Here is an 18,642-nt window from a genome sequence, read left to right as displayed (position 1 = left end):
ATACACCTCCATCTGTTCCTGGTGCAGCACACGAGCCCCTGAGACTTTTTTTAAACTTTTGGAGGACACGCATGCGAACAATCAGAGTCGAACGGGCACAGACGGGCGACCACAAGCGGCTGGTGCTCGTCGCTTCAATTTGGACGGAGAGGTTAGGCCCGGCTAGGGAAACCGCACTGGAAAAAAAAAAAAACTCGAAATTGCATCTGGTTCCCATATCCACAGTGTGTCACAATTAGCCGGTCGAAAATGACAATATACTGTATTGTGTGAGTTGGAATGGACCACTGTGGAAACTTCTAATGAGATTTGTTGCCAGTCTTTACACGCTAACACGCAGGAGATCAGACTTCCCGCTCACAGCTTTGGGGAGACATTGGATTAGCTTTAAATAAAGCGCAGGTGCTTTTCTTCACGAAGCTTTCGCTTACACGCAAAAGTAACACAGAAGCTGGATCATTCGTTCAAACCCGCTCCCATCAGGATTACTGGAATCTCATTTGAAAGCCGGCAGTTAAAGGAAGCCCATTAAAGAGTGCAAATCATGCCTCACCATAGCCGCCCCGTTTACATCGCGCAGGTGTACCAATGTCCCATATTGCAACGATCACGAAGCATACGGGTCTGCCGGGCTACGGCAACACATGCTCAGCATCTGTTCGCACAAATTGATCATTTTAGTCCTCCTAAAAAGCACGCACACACGTGTGGGGGAGGGGGGGGGAGCCCAAATGGAAAATCCAAGCAGCTTCTGAGCGATCTCCTAGTATGATTTTATTTGTCAGAGCCAGAACCCGGGCGAGCGGGGTCGAGGGGCGAGACCACCTGGGCTCACTTTTACTTCCCAGGACCTCGGGAGCGAGCGTCTGCAAAAGCTCCCAGTATTAATTTACGACTTTTACAGTCAAGTCAGCACATTTGAAGTCGACGCCTTCAATCACGCTCGCCTCTGGACGATAAATAACGGCAACGACACACGCGAGTTCCCCTAAGCTACGGCGAGTCATCGTAAGCTCTGCTGTTCTTCTACGTATGGATTCGTCTTCCTCTTGGAAGAAAGTTTTCCATCTGCGATGCGCCGGATGGGTGATGAGGTGAGAAAACGGCTACGGATGTCACTCGCTGGCCGAGGGGAAAAGTTTGGATCTTGCCACCAAATTTGTCAAAATAAAACAATCTTGACCTCTATTTGACGGTGCTTTTGGCACACATCGATAATGGCGCTCAACCTTTGTTGTTCGTTTTAGCGATCATGTGCACGGACGGGCTTGATGACGCTTACAAACAGCCAAGTGTCCAACATGAAAAGTGGCGATCCCTGGCTGGACCACAATAACCAAATAAAAATGCACACAAATGTTCATGTTTCAAGAAGAGTCTGGCTGTTTACTTCCTGTTTTGGCAGCATGGCCTTATTAGTTGTAGATTTGTAGCAGGAAATGAGTATCAGCTGCTCCTCTGCAACTGTTTGGCCTCTGGATTTGAGGAAGTGTTTTTGTTGTTGTTTTACCTTTACATGTCTTTAAGTAGAAGATGCAAAGCAGGCATACTTACAGGAGGTCCTGAAAAAGACAACAACAACAAAAAAAGACTCTTTACTAACAGAAAGACAGCATTAATAGTCATTCATGGTTTGGAGTATCACGTGTGTCTCTGCACACCAGGATTGGCAATCCGATGAAGCATTAGTAGCTGGCTCAAATTTTAAACCTATGAGCGACTGTGCGCTTGTTAAAAAGCACCCCCTGCCCTGCCCGTGTATTTTTGTGAGGTGACACACATCTCCCCCCCCCCCCCCCCCCCCCCTTATTAACTCACGTGAAACGGCCGTGCGCCCTTCTTGTTAAATTGTCGGTTTGGGATTGCTAGAACCTAGAAGTGTTCTTCCGCATGCAAATGAAATCCGTCGTTCAGCCGCAGCGTTGATTTACTCGCTGGGCTGCACTTCCTGGTGTTTGGGTTACAGTAGCGCACTTAGTTGGGAATAATCATGCGCCACAATGTTACATAAGTGTAATTTGGATTAAGCATAAATCACTTTGTCTTGGTTGGAGAGTGAGTCACAAGGATGACAAGATTGAACGGCGAATGTGGTTGCGTTATCATCGCGGACGCTGCATTGGTGTAGCAACAGAGGCAACGCAATATCCCACACATCAAAATAACCATATCAACGGGAAAGGGCTGTATCGTATCGTAGTTTTTGTGTGAATTGAAATTCATTCCAATCAGTTCCATGCTCTGAACTTGACAGGGGCAGTGCTACCAGGTGGCCAAGGGTGGCCATGGCCACCCCACATCGAGAAAAATTTTGATTCCTGTGATTTTACTGCCAATTTCGTGGATGAAGCAAGCTCAAAGGATGTCACTTGAGTTGAAGAAAAAAGTCGTCTTTTTCACACCGACGCAACCAAGCAACAGGGTTGAGAAGCCACTGCTCGGAGAAAAATAGATGGTTCCGCAGAACCTGACCAAATGTTCTGTATATTACAACATAACGGGGTCTATTCGACAATGCACAGTGTGCTGTCCGATTGCCCCTGTCTTCAATAAACTCCCGCGCAGCTTCAGACTTGAATGCTTGTAATTGTTTTCCCGGCAGAAGCGACGAAATGAAGTGCCGTTTGCTTCGGCTGACCGGCGAGCGAAAGGGAGGCGTTGCGCAACGGCGCCATTGAAAAGGAGGCCGGTCGGCCCGGCCAGTGAGTGTCATGCTTATTGAGACGTTAGGGCGTAAACAAAGGCTGGCAAGATTTCAGAGCTGCAGCCGCGCCATTGTCTGCCTGTCACTGGAATTCCCGCCGCTTGCATCCATATCAAATGAAAAAGCTTTGAAGTGGTCCACAACAACAAGAACAAAAATGCTGTGTATTGTTTTTGGGACCGTTCTGTTGGAGAAACAAGTACTTGTTGTCTATTAAGTCATGTGGAATCGAAAGGGAGGAAGCACACATGCATACATGTTAATGAGTATGCAGTGGCGCCTGGAGATAAGAGTGACCACACTGTGAACAAACACAGTGCAGCTCAGCCTCCACATCGCTTCTCGTTTTCAGGTGGGGTGTTTTGACGAGTCAGCCCACGAGCAGGTCTCTTTTTTTTTTCAAACCCTGACAGACACTTTTCAACTTTCTCATCCCTTCCCCAGACGGACCAGGCTGCTGGTATTACACTGAAAATTTCACGTTCCTATCCTCCTGACTACCAGGAAAAAAAAAATTGTCCAATCACATTTATTTTGAAATTCCCCAATCTATGTGAAGTAATTGGACCACTCCAAAATAAATTTGTGAAATTCCACTACATTTTTAAAACACTTGAATACTAGGCTCAAATACACTTAAAACAACTCGTGTTCATAAGAGTCTTCTAAATAATGCACTGGGTGGGAGATATTTAGGTTCACAAATGTCCTCTACAGAGGACAAATTTGAACTACTGGTAGTCAGGAGGATATGGTGACCCAAATGGCAACAGTGGAAACCACTAATTGCACATTTATGAACCTTTTTGGCCTCCAAGATATACACGGAACTTTTGCATGATTGTAAAATACGGCGTGGATTGCCGATGTCCTTCCGAATCATTCCTCAAATGATCGTGGATTGGGCCAGCCGTGGCCACACGCACACACACACACACACATACCAGGTTCTCCATTGCGGCCTCTCCTTCCTCGCTTTCCCGGAGGTCCTGCAACAGAGGAAAAAAGGCACATTTAAATGACTTACTTGACTGCCATCTTTTTTTTTAACAGTCCTAGAATTAAACGCTTGAAAAGAATGTAAATTGTTGCAATGGTTTGCTGATTGTCAGGGTAACCCAGGATACACCACTTTATATTGATACCAGTGATATGAGCGGACCAGATGTCCTGCTAATAATATTGCGAAGGTGATGCAAATTGCGTGTGCTGAAATTTGCTATCGCAGTAAAGTTATTCCTTTAATCCTTTCATGCACCCTGTAACCTGATAACATGATAACCTGTCCACTGTCGTAACCGCTGTCCCCAAAAGGCTTGTGCCACAAAGTTAAGTGGAAGCCCTTCTCTTTACTACATACAGTTTGTTTATCCATAGGTTTTTTTTTCTTCCCCAATTGCCATTTCTCTGTCAACACGAGCTGGCTGCTGGGGGGGAAGACAATTACACGCTTTGGTGACTTTCATGTGCAGTGGACCCGCCTGGGTTGTGTTTGTATGAGGTCGCATTCACTCCCAGACAACGAGAAGCGGGAGACTCATTTCCAAAATGAGCCCGCCTGCCCATCCTTGCCTTCTTGTGTGCCGATGGGAGGTACGGAAACAAGCTTTCCTCCGCTGGGGGTCATGCACTCAAAGGCAACGCTTGTTGCTTTCAAATACGCTGGAATTAAAAAGTTTCGCTGCGGAATCTGCTGGAATTTGCTTTCCACAAGACATGAAATGGACCCGTTGCGGCCACGTTGAGTGGAAGTCAGTGCAACGATAGTGGAAGAAAATCTGCATCTGCATTTGCATCACATAAATAATACAAAAAAAATAAAAATAATACACAAACTAAATTGCAGGAAACAAAAACTGTTGATGCGACTGTGTTTGTTTTTATAAACTCTTGCATTCATTTTCATGGTCAAATTGGCCTCTTTTTTGAGTTCCGTTAGTTTTACAGGAAAATCATTTATCGGGCGACGGGGTTGATCTGCATGACCCGATTCGACCCCGGCTCTGCTCGCTCTTCCTCAGCATTTCATCACTTGGACAACACAAGCCGGCTTGATTCATATCCTTCGGTCGTCTTACTCGGGGTGCAAAATGCAAACTTATGTTGCTTCTTCTTTGACCACGCTTGCTCCTCAATTCCATCCCGCCTTTTAACCGCGCATCAGTCTCCAGCGCTGCTCGTCTTGGACTCCGTTCAGGATAATGTCAGACGCTGCCAGCCGAGAGTGGGCGTGCATTTTAAACCGCGTAACCACAGGTGGACACACGCTGGGGTTGTTCTATTCAAAGCTGTTTTAAAACAACAGAAAGGCTTTCCTACTCTTGGCAGTCCGTCTTTGTCGTCGTCTTTCAAATGACACTGGAAAACGCTCGCAGGTCGGCGATGATACAACGCACTCGTGAGAAAACCTTGGCCGAACGGGACGACGAGAAGCCAGACAAAACAAGCCATCATCTTTTTCTGATACCCTCACATATCCAGACTATTTCGAGAATCTGATTGCAACCTGAAAGATGAGATGACCGCAAAGTGTACCAGTGTGGGTCTACAGTGCGGGCCAAGCAAAACTGACGATATTTCACTGTACCAAACTCAAATGAAAGAATGAGATGATCGGTACCAGGGAAAACAGCGTTTCTGTTATCGTGACAATGAAGACCCAAAGCATACAAGCATCCTTCTGCCGCGTGTCATTTGGCCACTGCCTTCCAAAGTCGGCCATGGAACAGCTCCGGCCAGAGGATTCCACTGGAAACGGGATGGCAACGTAACACTCGTTTGATTGACTGATTGCGCAGAGCTCGGACCACCCCAAAATTGTACATTGTATGTGTACACAGCTTCTGAATATACTTGCAGTTAGTCATCGGGATTAACATGAAAAGGTCTGTATCGTGCAATTTTTAAGCTTTCCACAGGCAACTATAGGGATTTTTATGATGAATTATTTGCCTTTGGCAGTTTATGAAATAGAAATTATGTTGGTGGCGAACACCTGGTTCACTAGAACCCCCGCCACATCCCGGCTGCCAAGCCCCTTTCATGTCGTCCTTAAGCCGGCTTCTGCGCGCACTGCCCGCAAAACAGTAAATAGTAATAAAGATATTTCGTCGAACTGCCCAATCGGGAGTCAAGTGCCAATCATTATACAGCATTTATGTACTCTTCAATGTGTTTAAAGAGCAAGCTTATTTTACGTTTGACATATTGTGCCAACGTTACTCCATTAATGCTAATATTACGTCATTAGCTAGCCGTTTGATTGACTTACAGATATGGCCTCTCCAACATGTTCAATTTTGGTAATTGCGCCAGTTTGAATGTTTAATCTCATGACCAATCCATTTATGTACTTGTCGCGGTTCACCAGAAAGTCCCTCTGAGAAATGAGAATCGCGTGAACAGTTGCTGAATGGTCTCTCATCGAGGAGCCCAGCGCTTAGCATGAGGAGACCGTTTATAGCGGTCGTCGGGCGCATCTCTGACTGCTCACTGAGAGACATAGAAAAGTGAAGACACAGTCGTTTTCTTGGCTGGTGGCAGGATTGAGGAGAAATGTGCCAAAATGAGTGAAAATGGAGGAAAACACTATTTTGGGACGTTTTTGCTGAGCTATTAGCATTTTAACACGGTTAAAAGCTCAAAGAAATTGATATGGCCCCACAAAGAAAACTAGAATAAAAAGCCATTGTTTTGCAATGATAAAAGTTGTTCATTTCGTTTAATATTTGACAATTTAATGTTTGATAGTGGGAATTTGAAGTTGATATAGTTCCTCGGATACTTTCAGATCAAAACGAGTAGCACCAAGTTACTGGAAAAAAAACAAAAACAATAGGAACCTGGAAAATGGATCAAAATGGTTTAGTGATGCACCAATACAAGCGCGTCCTGTCATCTTTTAGTTGCAGCTTGAAAAACGATCCAACGAGAAAAAGCCAGAACTGCGTCAAAATTTAAAAAAGGTACTTTTGGCTTTTGCCTAAAGTTTTGTAGAAGTCTGTTAAAGTCTACGGTATGTGTGTACGTGCGTTATCTGGAGTCCACATAATCGGTAACATATTGTTTTAGTGGTAACAAGTAACAATGCCGCACTTTGGCTCCCAACAAAACCACACTGAGGCAAAGCGAGCCCAGCCAGCTTCCCTGGACAAACACGGGGATCGTTTGAGGGCTTCGAGCAGGCCACTGCAAGCCTCCCTCCCGAGCTCGTCCAACATTTCTTCAGCATTACCGCTCGACTGTGGCCAAAAATAGCAAAACCGGGGTCCCGGCGCAAAACCTCACATGCATCAATCAGGTTTGACGAGCGCTCGAAGTGCTTTGCTTGCCTTCGCCATCGGGTTTTGGTGCAGTAGAAGTGGCCTATTGGTGGCATTTTCGACAAGCTCCTTTGATCCAAACGTCTTGTGCAAGGGGGCACGGTACATTGAATTTTTGCATTGGTGTGTCAGCATCTCATATCGGCACTTTCACCCTTTCTTGACTCATTTTTCACCTGCTGGACTATAAATCCCAAGCGACCGTGTGTATGCATGAGCATGCACATGAAGGTCCTGAATTTCACACCAATAAAGGAGCTCCCAAGAGAGATGGTTTATTTGGTCCCGATCCTGCAACTTGGTCCTGACTGAAAGGAAGCATATCTCCGGAGGCGATTTACAATCAAGTCTTTGTTTCATGTCGGCAGACTTTTTACGGCGTCTCGGCAGCTCAAGAGCCTTCTTGAATGACACGCTCATTTCTTGCATAGCTGACAAAACATGTCGGTGCACCCCATTCAAGAATTTCAGTGGGATTAAGACGAGACAGACTTTAACATCTCACCATTAAGCCCCACAACACGCTGGGATGACTGGATTCAACCTGGCAACCCTTGAGCATCCTGGTCAAACAGGACCCAAGCCGCACAGTCGGGCTTTTGGGATGGATTTCTTTGTGGGAAAAATTCTGGCTCATAATTGATAAATCTTGGCGTGCAAAAACAGGAAGGAGTGAAATGGAAGTTTAAAGGCAGTGTCCGCCGAGGATGTTGCCCACCTTCCACACTGATGCTTTCTGTTGCCTGGCAACAGATTCCAAGTCAATCCAATGAGAAAAAAACATCTTGGTGAATCATCTTTCCTGGTAACTGGGGTTTGTTTAAAAAACGATGACAAGTCGTACTTTACATTTTGGAGGTGAGGGAACCCGAAAATGAAAATTGTCCAGTAATTCCAATATTAAGCAGCCCAACGCTGTCAGTCAACAACTGAACAACGATGTGAAGCTCTGGAATTCATCTCCATCGACTCTGGACTGGCTTTGAGGTCAGCAGTTAAGCGCGTTGTTGACAGAAATAGAAGTCCCCTTGAACCTGCGATCCACTGAAGCGCAAAGCCTTTCCTGGACAGATGCGAAAGCCTTCTTCCTGTCATTTGTTCAACTTCGAGCAGTTTTGTTTCAAATGCTAGTGAGGCCAATGAATTCAAACACAGGCCCAATGTTTAGCACACAAAGCGAATACTGTCTATTCCAAGCATTGGCACACATCTCACAAGACAAGAATCCAAAGGTTCATTTTGCCAATTTGAGTTCCCAAGCATGAATGTCACATCACGCTAAGAAGCTTCATTACACACACACACACAACATCGCCCCATTAGCCTGACTTCCATGAGACTTTCCTTCTTAGGAACTTATGAGTATTGGGCGTTTCTCCAAATACTACTGGTTCAGTTCAATCTTACGGAGCCCCTAAAGTGACACTGAGGGGGGAAAAAAAAGGACGAGAAACTTTCTCTGGAGGATGAGAACGTCTTTCCCCGCGAGCGCTAGCTTATTTACCTGCTTGAGCTAGCTTCCTGTGAAGGGGAGTCTATTTTGCAGTGAGACAATCATTGCAGAAGAGGACTTACACACTTTACTCAAACCAAATAGAGTCATCGACCAACTTAAAGAAGGTAAAGTGAGGACATTTGTTTCTCATTAGCACAATGTTTTCTCGTTAGGATGTGAAACGCTCTTTTTTGCTTCATGTCACTTTAGGGGCTCTGTACAATCGTCTATCTAGCACAAAGGGGGGGAAAAACCCATTGTTCCACAGTGTCACATACATTTTTAGTTTTCTCTCTGTATGATAGCAATAGTACTACATTTTGATAGAGTGTTCCCATTAAAAAAAAATTGACATAAAGGATAGTCCGTCTCTTGATATTCGGCGAGAAGGAATCCCGGTTTCTCCGTCTGTGGTGAAAATGTGATGCCGCCTTCAACGACCGACTTTGGTAGAATACACAGGAAGACAAAGGCGATAGCTGCGAGGCGCTCAGGGATCGTGGGCGCTCTTCTTCCAGGCTTTGGCGGCAAGGCCGCAGCGCCCCACGCGACGGAAACCTTCTGAGAGACTCTTTTCATCACCTTGAGAGATCAATGCGCTCTCCTCTGGCGAGAGTGCTGACATACTTGAGCGTTTGCCAGCCAGGCAATGGAAACAGCAAGGTAAACGGGGCAGGCCAGTAATGACCCCGATGATTGGCTGCGTTGTATCTCTTCAGACAGCCGTCCCAGTCAGCCCAATCATAGCAAAAGGCTTCAGAATGAATAACACGTGCATGCCATCTCAATGTTACTCTTGGAAAATCACAGCAGCGACTCTTCAGCCTATATTAAAAATAAAAGAGGCCTAATAAGTTTGGCTTGGCGTGACTTCTCAATGAAAATTTTCCTTTTGATTGTTCTATCTTGGAATACGCGTGTTGAGCGGTTAGCAAACACACCAGATGAACTAATGTTATGACAGAAGGGCAGTCGGGAGCCAAGAAAAATTTTGGGACACCTCCCCCCATTTGCAGAAAATAGCGGCTTTGGCATTTTCGGGAAATTAATGGATGAGGAGATGTGGACAGTTTGACGACAACTCGATATGTTGTTCTTATGTAGCACCAGCCCAATAATTAACAACAACAACAACAGCCATCCATCTGCATCGAGTAGCAGAAGATTCACGAGTTCCCTGCTTCTTCACAATCAGTGGTGCAAGTCAGAGTATGTGAACCTGAGATTGACTTCTCTTTTTGTCCAATCAGACTTCAGAATCAGGAGTGCTGGCTGAGGGAATTCACTGACATAAGCAATGGGACCGCTTCCATAACTTCAACGTGATAAGTGGCGGATCGAGTCCCCACTGACGGCACAGGTACCAAATGCATGGAACGCCGCTGCTTCCAACGTGCCTTGAGCGCACCAGCTACTCCCGCTGTATATAAATATCGACATGAATATTAAAGATTGCGTGGACACATGAGCCCGTGAAGCCTCCTGGGTGCACTTTTGAAGCTCGCCGCGGGTATGCGCGCTGAATGCAACACCGAGCAGAGTGGTGGCAACATGGTGTCATGTCGACTTGCACGCACTTTGTTGATGTCATTTTGCCGCGCGTGAACTCTGCTGCGAAAATAGTTGCCGCGATCCAGAGTTTGCCTGAGAGCGAGCGGGACGGGCGGCGCGTGAAAGGCACCTATCGGCCTGCGCTCTTGCACTCAAGTTCAAATAAAATACTTTATGTGTTTAAGACTTGCGCGGCTATTGGATGTCAAATCATGTGGAAGGCAACACCTGCGGCCAGCGGACGCCGTGACTCCTGGCCGACCTCCCTGACGGCCAAGATGTGTGCCCGCCTGCATACGCATGTGTGTTTAAGAGAGCCAAAAGTCGTAAAACAGGGTCTGTAGGGTCCTTAAGCCCCCCCACACACACACACCGCTTGAGGACGGTTTTGGTAGCCATTTAGTCATGACAGACTTCACTGGGTAGCAAAAAGAAATCCTGGCTCCAAATAGCCTTGATAGCCAAGTGACCACGTGCGTTGTGACATGTTCAGCCCCCCAAAATTGTGCTACTAAAGGAGAAAATAAAAAAATATAAGCCAAGCTTTTGTTTGGCCAACAAATCTAATTTCAACATGTGATTGAATTTTGCAGAGTTTGTTGTTGTCTGTTTACACGGCTACCAAATTTCAATGTGGATCCGATCCAGATTTAACTGCAGCGTCTCACTCTGTTTCTGCATGCCGAATCGAATGGCATTTCACCAAGGTAAATCATTTCAAGAGTCATAAATCCAAGTTCTCTGTCTCTTTCCACAGCAGCGCCGCAGGGCGTCATCGCAACCATCACGTAGTAAGAGCCGGTGGTCCGACGCGGTGTTTACTTGACCCATGTGGGATTACTTGGTGTGGCAGTTTGCGCACACGAGCGTGACGGCCGCAGACTCTTATGACATTGATACTTCATCTTGTTGACAGCAAAAGAGCGAGAGTATGACAAAGGGCTGTACGTTTTCAAAGAAACTTATCGGTGAGACAACCACAATGTGAAATCACTCATTTCAAGTGACTCAGCTATGTGGGTGTTTGGCATTGGGAGCTATTTTCATGCCCATCTGCATTCCAACATCTGTATCCTCCAAAGATCGACAGCGTCAAATCACAACCAGTGCCCATTCACACGTCCGGAGTTGAAATGTTTCCTCATCGAGCGGTCAAAGTAGACACGCACAACTTACGGCCAACTTACACAGTTTATCTTCCCAACCCGGAGCAATCCTTTAACCACCTCCCGGGGAAATGAACTCTTCATCCAATGAATTCGACTAAACCAAATGAAGCAGACACAAGCACTCGGGACCACATTATCAGATAATATCCAAACGCGGGAGCGTAAAAAGACGGGCTTGTGATTAAAAAAAGACTAAAAGGGCCGGTAAAAAGTATACAGAAGTGCAATTCAAGGCCCAGAAATAGCTTGACCAAGGAAGCCAAACGTCGCAGCCAATGAACAAGGCCAACTTTGATCCATGTTTCCTTTAAAAGTTTTTTTTTTTCCTCTCACAAGAGCTCCAGAACTGAGTCATAGCTCTGAACAACGAGCTTGCTGCACATTTATTTTCGATGCAGTCAGGACTGGACATAAGACCTTGTTGGCTGCAGTAAAGTTGTAGGTCAAAAAATGCGAATCATACTTGACAAATGGGTTTCTTATTGTAATTTATACAATTGCACGTGTCAAATTTTTCTGGCTGCCCGGAGAAGAAGAAAAACAAAAGTGTTTCGGCTTGCTGCATCGTATTTCCTCCTGAAATGTCACTCAAACTGACCAGGTCAAAGGGGGCCGAGGGGGCGAGGGCTGGGGGCCTCGTCCTCTTGGGGATCACGTGTAATCCGGAGCCTGTAGTTTCAGCTGGTCGCCGGGCCACGGGAAAAAAAAAAGTCTGGAGGAACTCTGTCGACACACCTCTTTCTTATTACGGGTTCCATCCCAAAGGGACATCGGAAAAGACGCCAAAAACTCAAACAAAATTCGGCCTCGGACGGTAGCTACGTCAACCCGAAATCTCAAACTGTACAAGAAAAGAGCCGGTTGCCAAGCAGCCTAAGGGGTTGCTTTCAAGTGTTGCGTTAAGACGAGTGTCAGATTTTTGGGGGACCTTTAAAGGCACCTTATTCGGCACATCGGTCCAGCTGGCGGCCACTGGCGACATGCAAATGAGAGCCAGAGCCAAACTATCAAAGCGGCGGCGGGAGAAATCTGCAGACGTTGTGAATTAAGCTGGACAATCATCTCCTCTTAAGTCGCCTGTAATGAGCGAGATTAGAGCCGATCCCGCTTTGGATCCATCCCGTTCCACCCATGAAGCAAAAGAAGACACGCAAGATTGAAATGGTGATGCAAGCTGCGAGACCGCACGCCAGCCTTGGACTTGTAAACAATAGCGAGGTACAAATGGAGAATTACGGCTCTGGGGAGAAAGGGGGCAAGCGAGGAGCTTTGCTTTGAACGTGCTTCTTTCAGACCACCCAATGGTTCGAGTCGCAGCCAAAAGGAAAAAATGATGGCGGACACACAATCTAATTATGATGCTGAACCAATTAATCAATAATGGGTTTGGCTTGACCACTTGGTTGGATCGAAAAACTAACCGCATCATTTTTACTAGCTTAACTTTGATGGAAGAGTGGGCAGATGAAAAGATTTCTCTGAACTGGAGCTCGGGGTTCTTAAGATTTGTCCCTTCGGACACACTTTGCGAGTCATGGCCTCAACCCCACAACCAAAACTTTTGGAATAAATTAGAATGCGGATTGCTCGCAGAGTCATTTAGTCCGCCATCAGTCGGTCATTCCAAAACCAAGGTTCTGTATCAGCCTTGAGTCCGAATCTTTTTTTGTTTTTTCCCTCAGCTCTAATGATCCAAGGAGGTGGAGTCCTTCCCAAAAAACAGCCTCGGTGGCATTGATGCATGGCACCTTTCACCACGCCTTCGCTTCATGGAACTTCAAAGCATCATTCCAAAACAAGAACCAGGCCACGGATGACGACATTAAGAACATTGAAGACAATTTCTGATCCGGAACGATGGAACAGAGCAAAGAAACCAGTTTTCTCCCTGCGAACGGCCCGACTGATTGCCGGTCGGCTGGAGCAGAGTGGCGGCATACTGTTCACATTACGGTCGCCGTGTGACAGCATCGGCGTGTCCCGTGAGAACTCGTCCATGCCACGCACTCGCGAGGGGAAGCAGATGAAAGGCCAGGTAAAGTGTCGGGGCTTCATTTCGCATCTTAGGATGCCCGCCCCGGGTCTGGATTCTGCTTCAAGACCTTCGCGCCGAGCCTCTCGGCTATAAATCGGCATCGCGAGCATCTTGCGGTGTTTTATGGCCCGTGCGTGAGAGCCGCTGCCAAGCGCATGTGCGGCTTGAAAAAACGCCCTCCACGTGGGTGCGCAACACCTACCGAGCGAACCTTCATTTTCCACCAGCTCCACTTTATCAATCATTACTCGTGCGGAGGCCCTCTGCGTGTCACTCCACTGCGTGATGTTGGCTGCCGTTAGAAACTGCTGATCATTTACAGATGGACATCATCAGAAGCAGGTGAGGGACATGTTTTTCATTGAAGGATGGGCTAAATGAGAGTTTGCGGGGTGCAGAGAAAATGGCCCTTTTAAGCCAACCTGACAATTTCGGTCGAAACAGACAGACTGTAAGCCTTAGTTCCCGCGAGTTCCATCGACGCATTCGGGCCAGCTCTCTCCACTCTGCGGCATATCTGGAATCACCGGTGCTACAATTTTTCCTGTCGTCCAAGGTTGCAGGAAGAGTTGCCGTCGTAAAACCTGCGCTACAGCCCCTCTACGGTGACGACGTCGCTCATCGAGAAGCCAGTGTGGTGCCATTTTGCTAAAAAAAAAAAAAAAGTGGGGTCACCTCCCTCAGCTGCTAAACCAGGGGTGTCAAACATACGGCCTGCGGGCCGAATTCGGCCCGCAAAGAGGTTTGATCTGGCTCGCAGGATAATTTAAAAGTGAAAAAAATGCATAAAAGACACGGAATGAATATTTTAATAAGGTGCAATTTATGGAGTATCCACTAGGGGGAACACTGTTTTGATCGGAGTAAAAGACACCATTGTTTTGATCAGAGAAGAAGACAACAGTAGCCTCAGTCTGTCACTGAGACAGACCCAACACAGCAGACGCTATCAAGGACATTGAATACTTTAGTCTTTACATATTTAATAGCACTCTCCTTAGTTTGTAAAGTGTAGGCAGGGATTACATTTAGATTTTATATGCATGTGTAAATGGTTTTAAAATTCTTTATAAATCTCGTTTAATCTTAAAGTGCATTACTATATTTTTCAATATCAATTACTTGTTCAAGTTTTGTGCCTTTGTACAATCAGTGGGGTCAGTTACAATGCATTTATGTGAATGATAAAAGTAAATTGCACATTTGTCTAAGGATATCCAAGGAGCTTCATGAAATGTTTTGTAAAAGATCTGTTTATTAAATTTCAACAAGACATTATTTTGGTTATTTATAAGCAGAGTATGGTATCATTTTAATGGTCCGGCCCACTTGACATCTACCGAGGCCGTATGTGGCCCACCATTTGAAATAAATTTGACACCCCTGTGCTAAACTGTAGAGCTGTAAAGCGCATTAAGATAGCAACAGAAATTCAAAGACAGTCGCAGTATTTTTGTGTTACACCTGACAAAGTGACACCAGCGTGTTCCTGGGCTAAACCCCGCCCCTAAAAGGTGGCTGGACCTCAGCCTTACCCCATTTCATCCTGCGAGTAAAGACAACACTGTTCTCAGGTTCTACAGTTTGCATGAATGCTTGGGAACGCCAACTGAGCTTTTGAGCGGCCAACAAGTTCTCCGTGTTGACTGTGGAAGCTCAACTTGTTTCCCCCTCCAAGGGCTCCATTTGTTGGCCTTCCGCATGCCAAAGCTCGACCGCGAAAGACCCTTTGAAAATGAGCCTCGCACACAATTTGCAGGCATACTACAGTAATTCCGCAACAATAGTTTCCCCACACGACCTTTGACTGCACGGACTTTTACTTAGTTGGAATTGGAGCAGGGCTAATAAGGCAGCAAGATTGAGATTGGCCAAATAATTTGGCTCCAAGGCCACATTGCTTTCCAGTATGCTGAATTATGATTTGAAATGAGTTTCGCGACTTTGCGCTGTGAACATAAAAAAATGGTTTGACTTACAATCGAGACCCAACAAAGACACCGAGGATGCAGAATCAGCCTTGAGGTTGCACCAGTATTAAAATAAATTGACCCAAGACTCCTCAGTGATTGTCTGTGGTCTCCTTTGCTTCAGGGAAGCGGTAAAAAGGCATGTCAAAGTGTACAATGGGGAAATTGTTGCACAGCTCACTTGTTATGCTGTCACATGACGTGCCACAGGCGGGATGCTGCCGGCGGGCACCGCATATGCAAAGGATGAAGGCAAAAAACAAAACAAAAAACAATCAGGCGGTTATGGGAATTCACTTCACTGGTCTGCAATGCGTCTTAAATCAGCGTGCGATCGTAGCATCAGTGGACAAGCTCTGAACAGCTCTGCTTTTTATCGGGGAGGGATCTGCAACCGCTTCTTCCGTTGGAAGGCCGCCTCATTAGAATAAAAGGGAATTTGACAATTGAAGAAACTGGGAAAAAAAAAAAGAGGACTGGAAGAACCCGTCAAACCCATAGCGAGGGCTGCCTCCATTTGCCCGTTGTACTTTGTTTTTTCAGATTAAACGGGCCGAAAAGCCGTTGCCTGACAGCTGACGTTTGCCTGAACAGAAACGCGTCCTCGCTGAAAATACTTTGTTGCTTTCCGTCGACAAAAAGCTTCCCCGCCGGCTGCGTCTGGTCTTCCTCAAGGCTCTCTTAAGCGCGAGAAACTCACAAGCAAGTGATGTCTGGGCTGTTTTTAAAGTCACAGAGACAGGTGCTTCCGAATGCCCAAGACGGCGAGGTGAGATGCTTCAGACACACACAAAAAAAAAAGTTACGGCTGTTTTGAATTCAGTGGTTACCGAAGGTTCTGGCAGGCGCTGACAGCTGCATGTAAGCAAGCGGGACCTTGACTTGGGTTCACAACTCTCAAGGGGGGGGGGTGAAGGCTACACATGATGAAGCCCATCCTCTCTTCTAGCTAGTTAAAAAATTTTTTTAACCGATTCCAATTGGGAATTCAATGCTTTAGCTACCACGCTAATGAAATTGCCGCGAGACGCGTTCTAATAAAAGCAAAGCCCTTAAAAAAAAAAACAAAAAAAAAAAACTAATTACTTCCATCGTCTCACCCCTGCTCACTCGCCCATAAGCAAAAGAATTCCGGTTTGATCATCATGTAGCTGATAAAACCGCAGTCCGTGTATGGACTGCAGTTGCTTGATCTGCTCAGAAGAAAACAGATCATACGCTTGCGGACATGATCAACGTCCAGAAGTCTTCCGGGACCCCATTTATTTCTCCACTTGTAAAATGCTTTACCCTCGGCGACATTTCATTTCTCTTTGGTAACTGTTGTGTTTTGACTCAGCCTTCCACAGAGAAGACTTTCATGCGGAGGTAATAACATAACAAATCATCCATCTCTGACAACGCATTGAAAAATAAAAAAATGGCTGACGGAAGATTACATTAAGCCTCCTGACAGCACGGAGTTTTTAACATGAAGTCGCTTTACGCGATGGACTGAATCCACTGCTGTGTGACAATTAAAAAAACCCAAAACAAAACAATTATGATTGCGTTTTTTTAATTCTGTTTGTGGATTTCAGCTCTGCGTTCAACACCATCATCCCGGAACTCCTCACCCCCAAACTTCTCCACCTCTGTGTGTCCCCTACGATCTGCCAGTGGATCCTCAGCTTCCTGACGGGACGGACACAACAGGTGAGACTGGGAGCAACAACATCATCAATACGCACGACCAGCACTGGAGCCCCACAGGGATGTGTCCTCTCTCCACTGCTCTTCTCTCTCTACACAAACGATTGCACCTCAACAGATCCAGCTGTCAAACTCATAAAGTTCGCAGACGACACCACGGTCATCGGTCTCATCAAAGACGGCGACGAGTCTGCGTACCGCCAACAAGTGGAGCAGCTGGAGCTCTGGTGCAGCCGACACAACCTCGGGCTGAACACGCTCAAGACTGTAGAGATGATCTTGGACTTCAGGAAACATTCTTCTCCACAGTTGCCCCTCACACTATCCAACTGCCCTGTGTCAACCGTCGAGACCTTCAAGTTCCTGGGAATCACAGTCTCCCAGGACATGAAGTGGGAAGTCAACACCATCTCCATCCTGAAAAGGGCCCGGCAGAGGATGTACTTCCTGAGGTTGCTGAGGAAGCATGGCCTGCCACAGGAGGTGCTACGACAGTTCTACACGGCAGTCATCGAATCAATCCTGTGTTCTTCCATCACGGTTTGGTTTGGGGCCGCCACAAAAAAGGACAAAATCCGACTTCAACGGACAGTTAGGACGGCCGAAAAAATCGTTGGCACCGCCCTACCCACTCTTGAGGACTTGCACACTGCAAGAATCAAGACAAGGGCACGGAAAATCCTCCTGGATGCCCCGCACCCTGCCCACCACCTTTTCCAGCTACTCCCCTCAGGCAGACGCTACAGATCCATGCGCACCAAATCCAGTAGACACTTAAACAGCTTCTTCCCTCTAGCCATTAACTCCTTAAACAGTCACTGACGTAGTCACTCTTCTTGTACTACAAATACTGCTACTGGTTACTCTAAAATGGTTCAATGATTTGTTGTTTACGATGATACTAATGCAGCGTGTTATACCGGAGACAAATTCCTTGTGTGTTCTACATACTTGGCCAATAAAGATGATTCTGATTCGGATTAGTTTTTTTCCCATTTGAAGTCATCTCACTACACGGTCTGACTGTTATGTTGTCGCTGGGGAACTAAGTTGTTTGTTTACCTCTGCCACCCCACCGCCATAAAGGAGAAAGAGGTGGTGGTGAGGAGTCACAAGAGAGGAAAAAAAAAATCATGAACTAACTGCCTCAGAGAAAGCCAGAGCAGGTACGCATGGAGATCAAAGGGGAGGCTCTTTGGCAGATTAGCACAAGAAGATAACGATGACCTGCGATGGGCGAAAGGATGATGACCGCTCGTCCTTATGGCTGTCATGTCCCAAATGTGTGAGATATTTGGCACGGAAAATCCTACTGGACCCCCCCCCCCCCCCCCCCCCCCTACACACACACACACACACCCTGCCCACCACCTCTTACAGTTACTCCCCTCAGGCAAGCACTACCGATCCATGCACACCAAAATTCAGCAGACAGCTGCTTCCCTCTCGCCATTAACTCCCTCAACAGTAACGCAAATCCATCGTGGCTCTTTGCATTTTTTTTTTGCAACACCCCCGTATTGCAACACCCCAGTGACAGTATTACCGCAATGATCATTGTAGCTCCAGCTCTGTCCATACTTGAGCAATTGTCACTGATCGATATTCCACAGCACCAGACAATTTCAAGCAACTCAATGACTTCCTGAATAATTGCACCCCTAAAGTTGCACTACAATTACTGCTCCTACTCACTCAAAAATG

At 46.4% G+C, this 18,642-nt stretch overlaps 1 protein-coding gene across 1 annotated transcript in view; it reads right to left on the bottom strand.

Moving 5' to 3' along the window:
* The window catches only part of col25a1 (collagen type XXV alpha 1 chain), an 85,800-nt gene that overhangs the window by 45,207 nt on the left and 21,951 nt on the right, over nucleotides 1–18,642 (bottom strand). The window contains exons 3-4 of the mRNA XM_086104858.1: nucleotides 3,649–3,693; nucleotides 1,555–1,562 (exon numbers count right to left, since the gene is read on the bottom strand). Of these exons, the coding sequence (XP_085960984.1) occupies nucleotides 1,555–1,562; nucleotides 3,649–3,693 (53 nt within the window). The remainder of the gene's footprint in view (nucleotides 1–1,554; nucleotides 1,563–3,648; nucleotides 3,694–18,642) is intronic.

The sequence above is a fragment of the Hippocampus guttulatus genome, chromosome 2, assembly GCF_054856545.1.
Source record: "Hippocampus guttulatus isolate MCC_2025c chromosome 2, RoL_Hgut_1.0, whole genome shotgun sequence".
Lineage (NCBI taxonomy): Eukaryota > Metazoa > Chordata > Actinopteri > Syngnathiformes > Syngnathidae > Hippocampus > Hippocampus guttulatus.
Note: the sequence above shows the minus strand (reverse complement) of the source record. Positions and strands in the feature narration are given on the sequence as shown.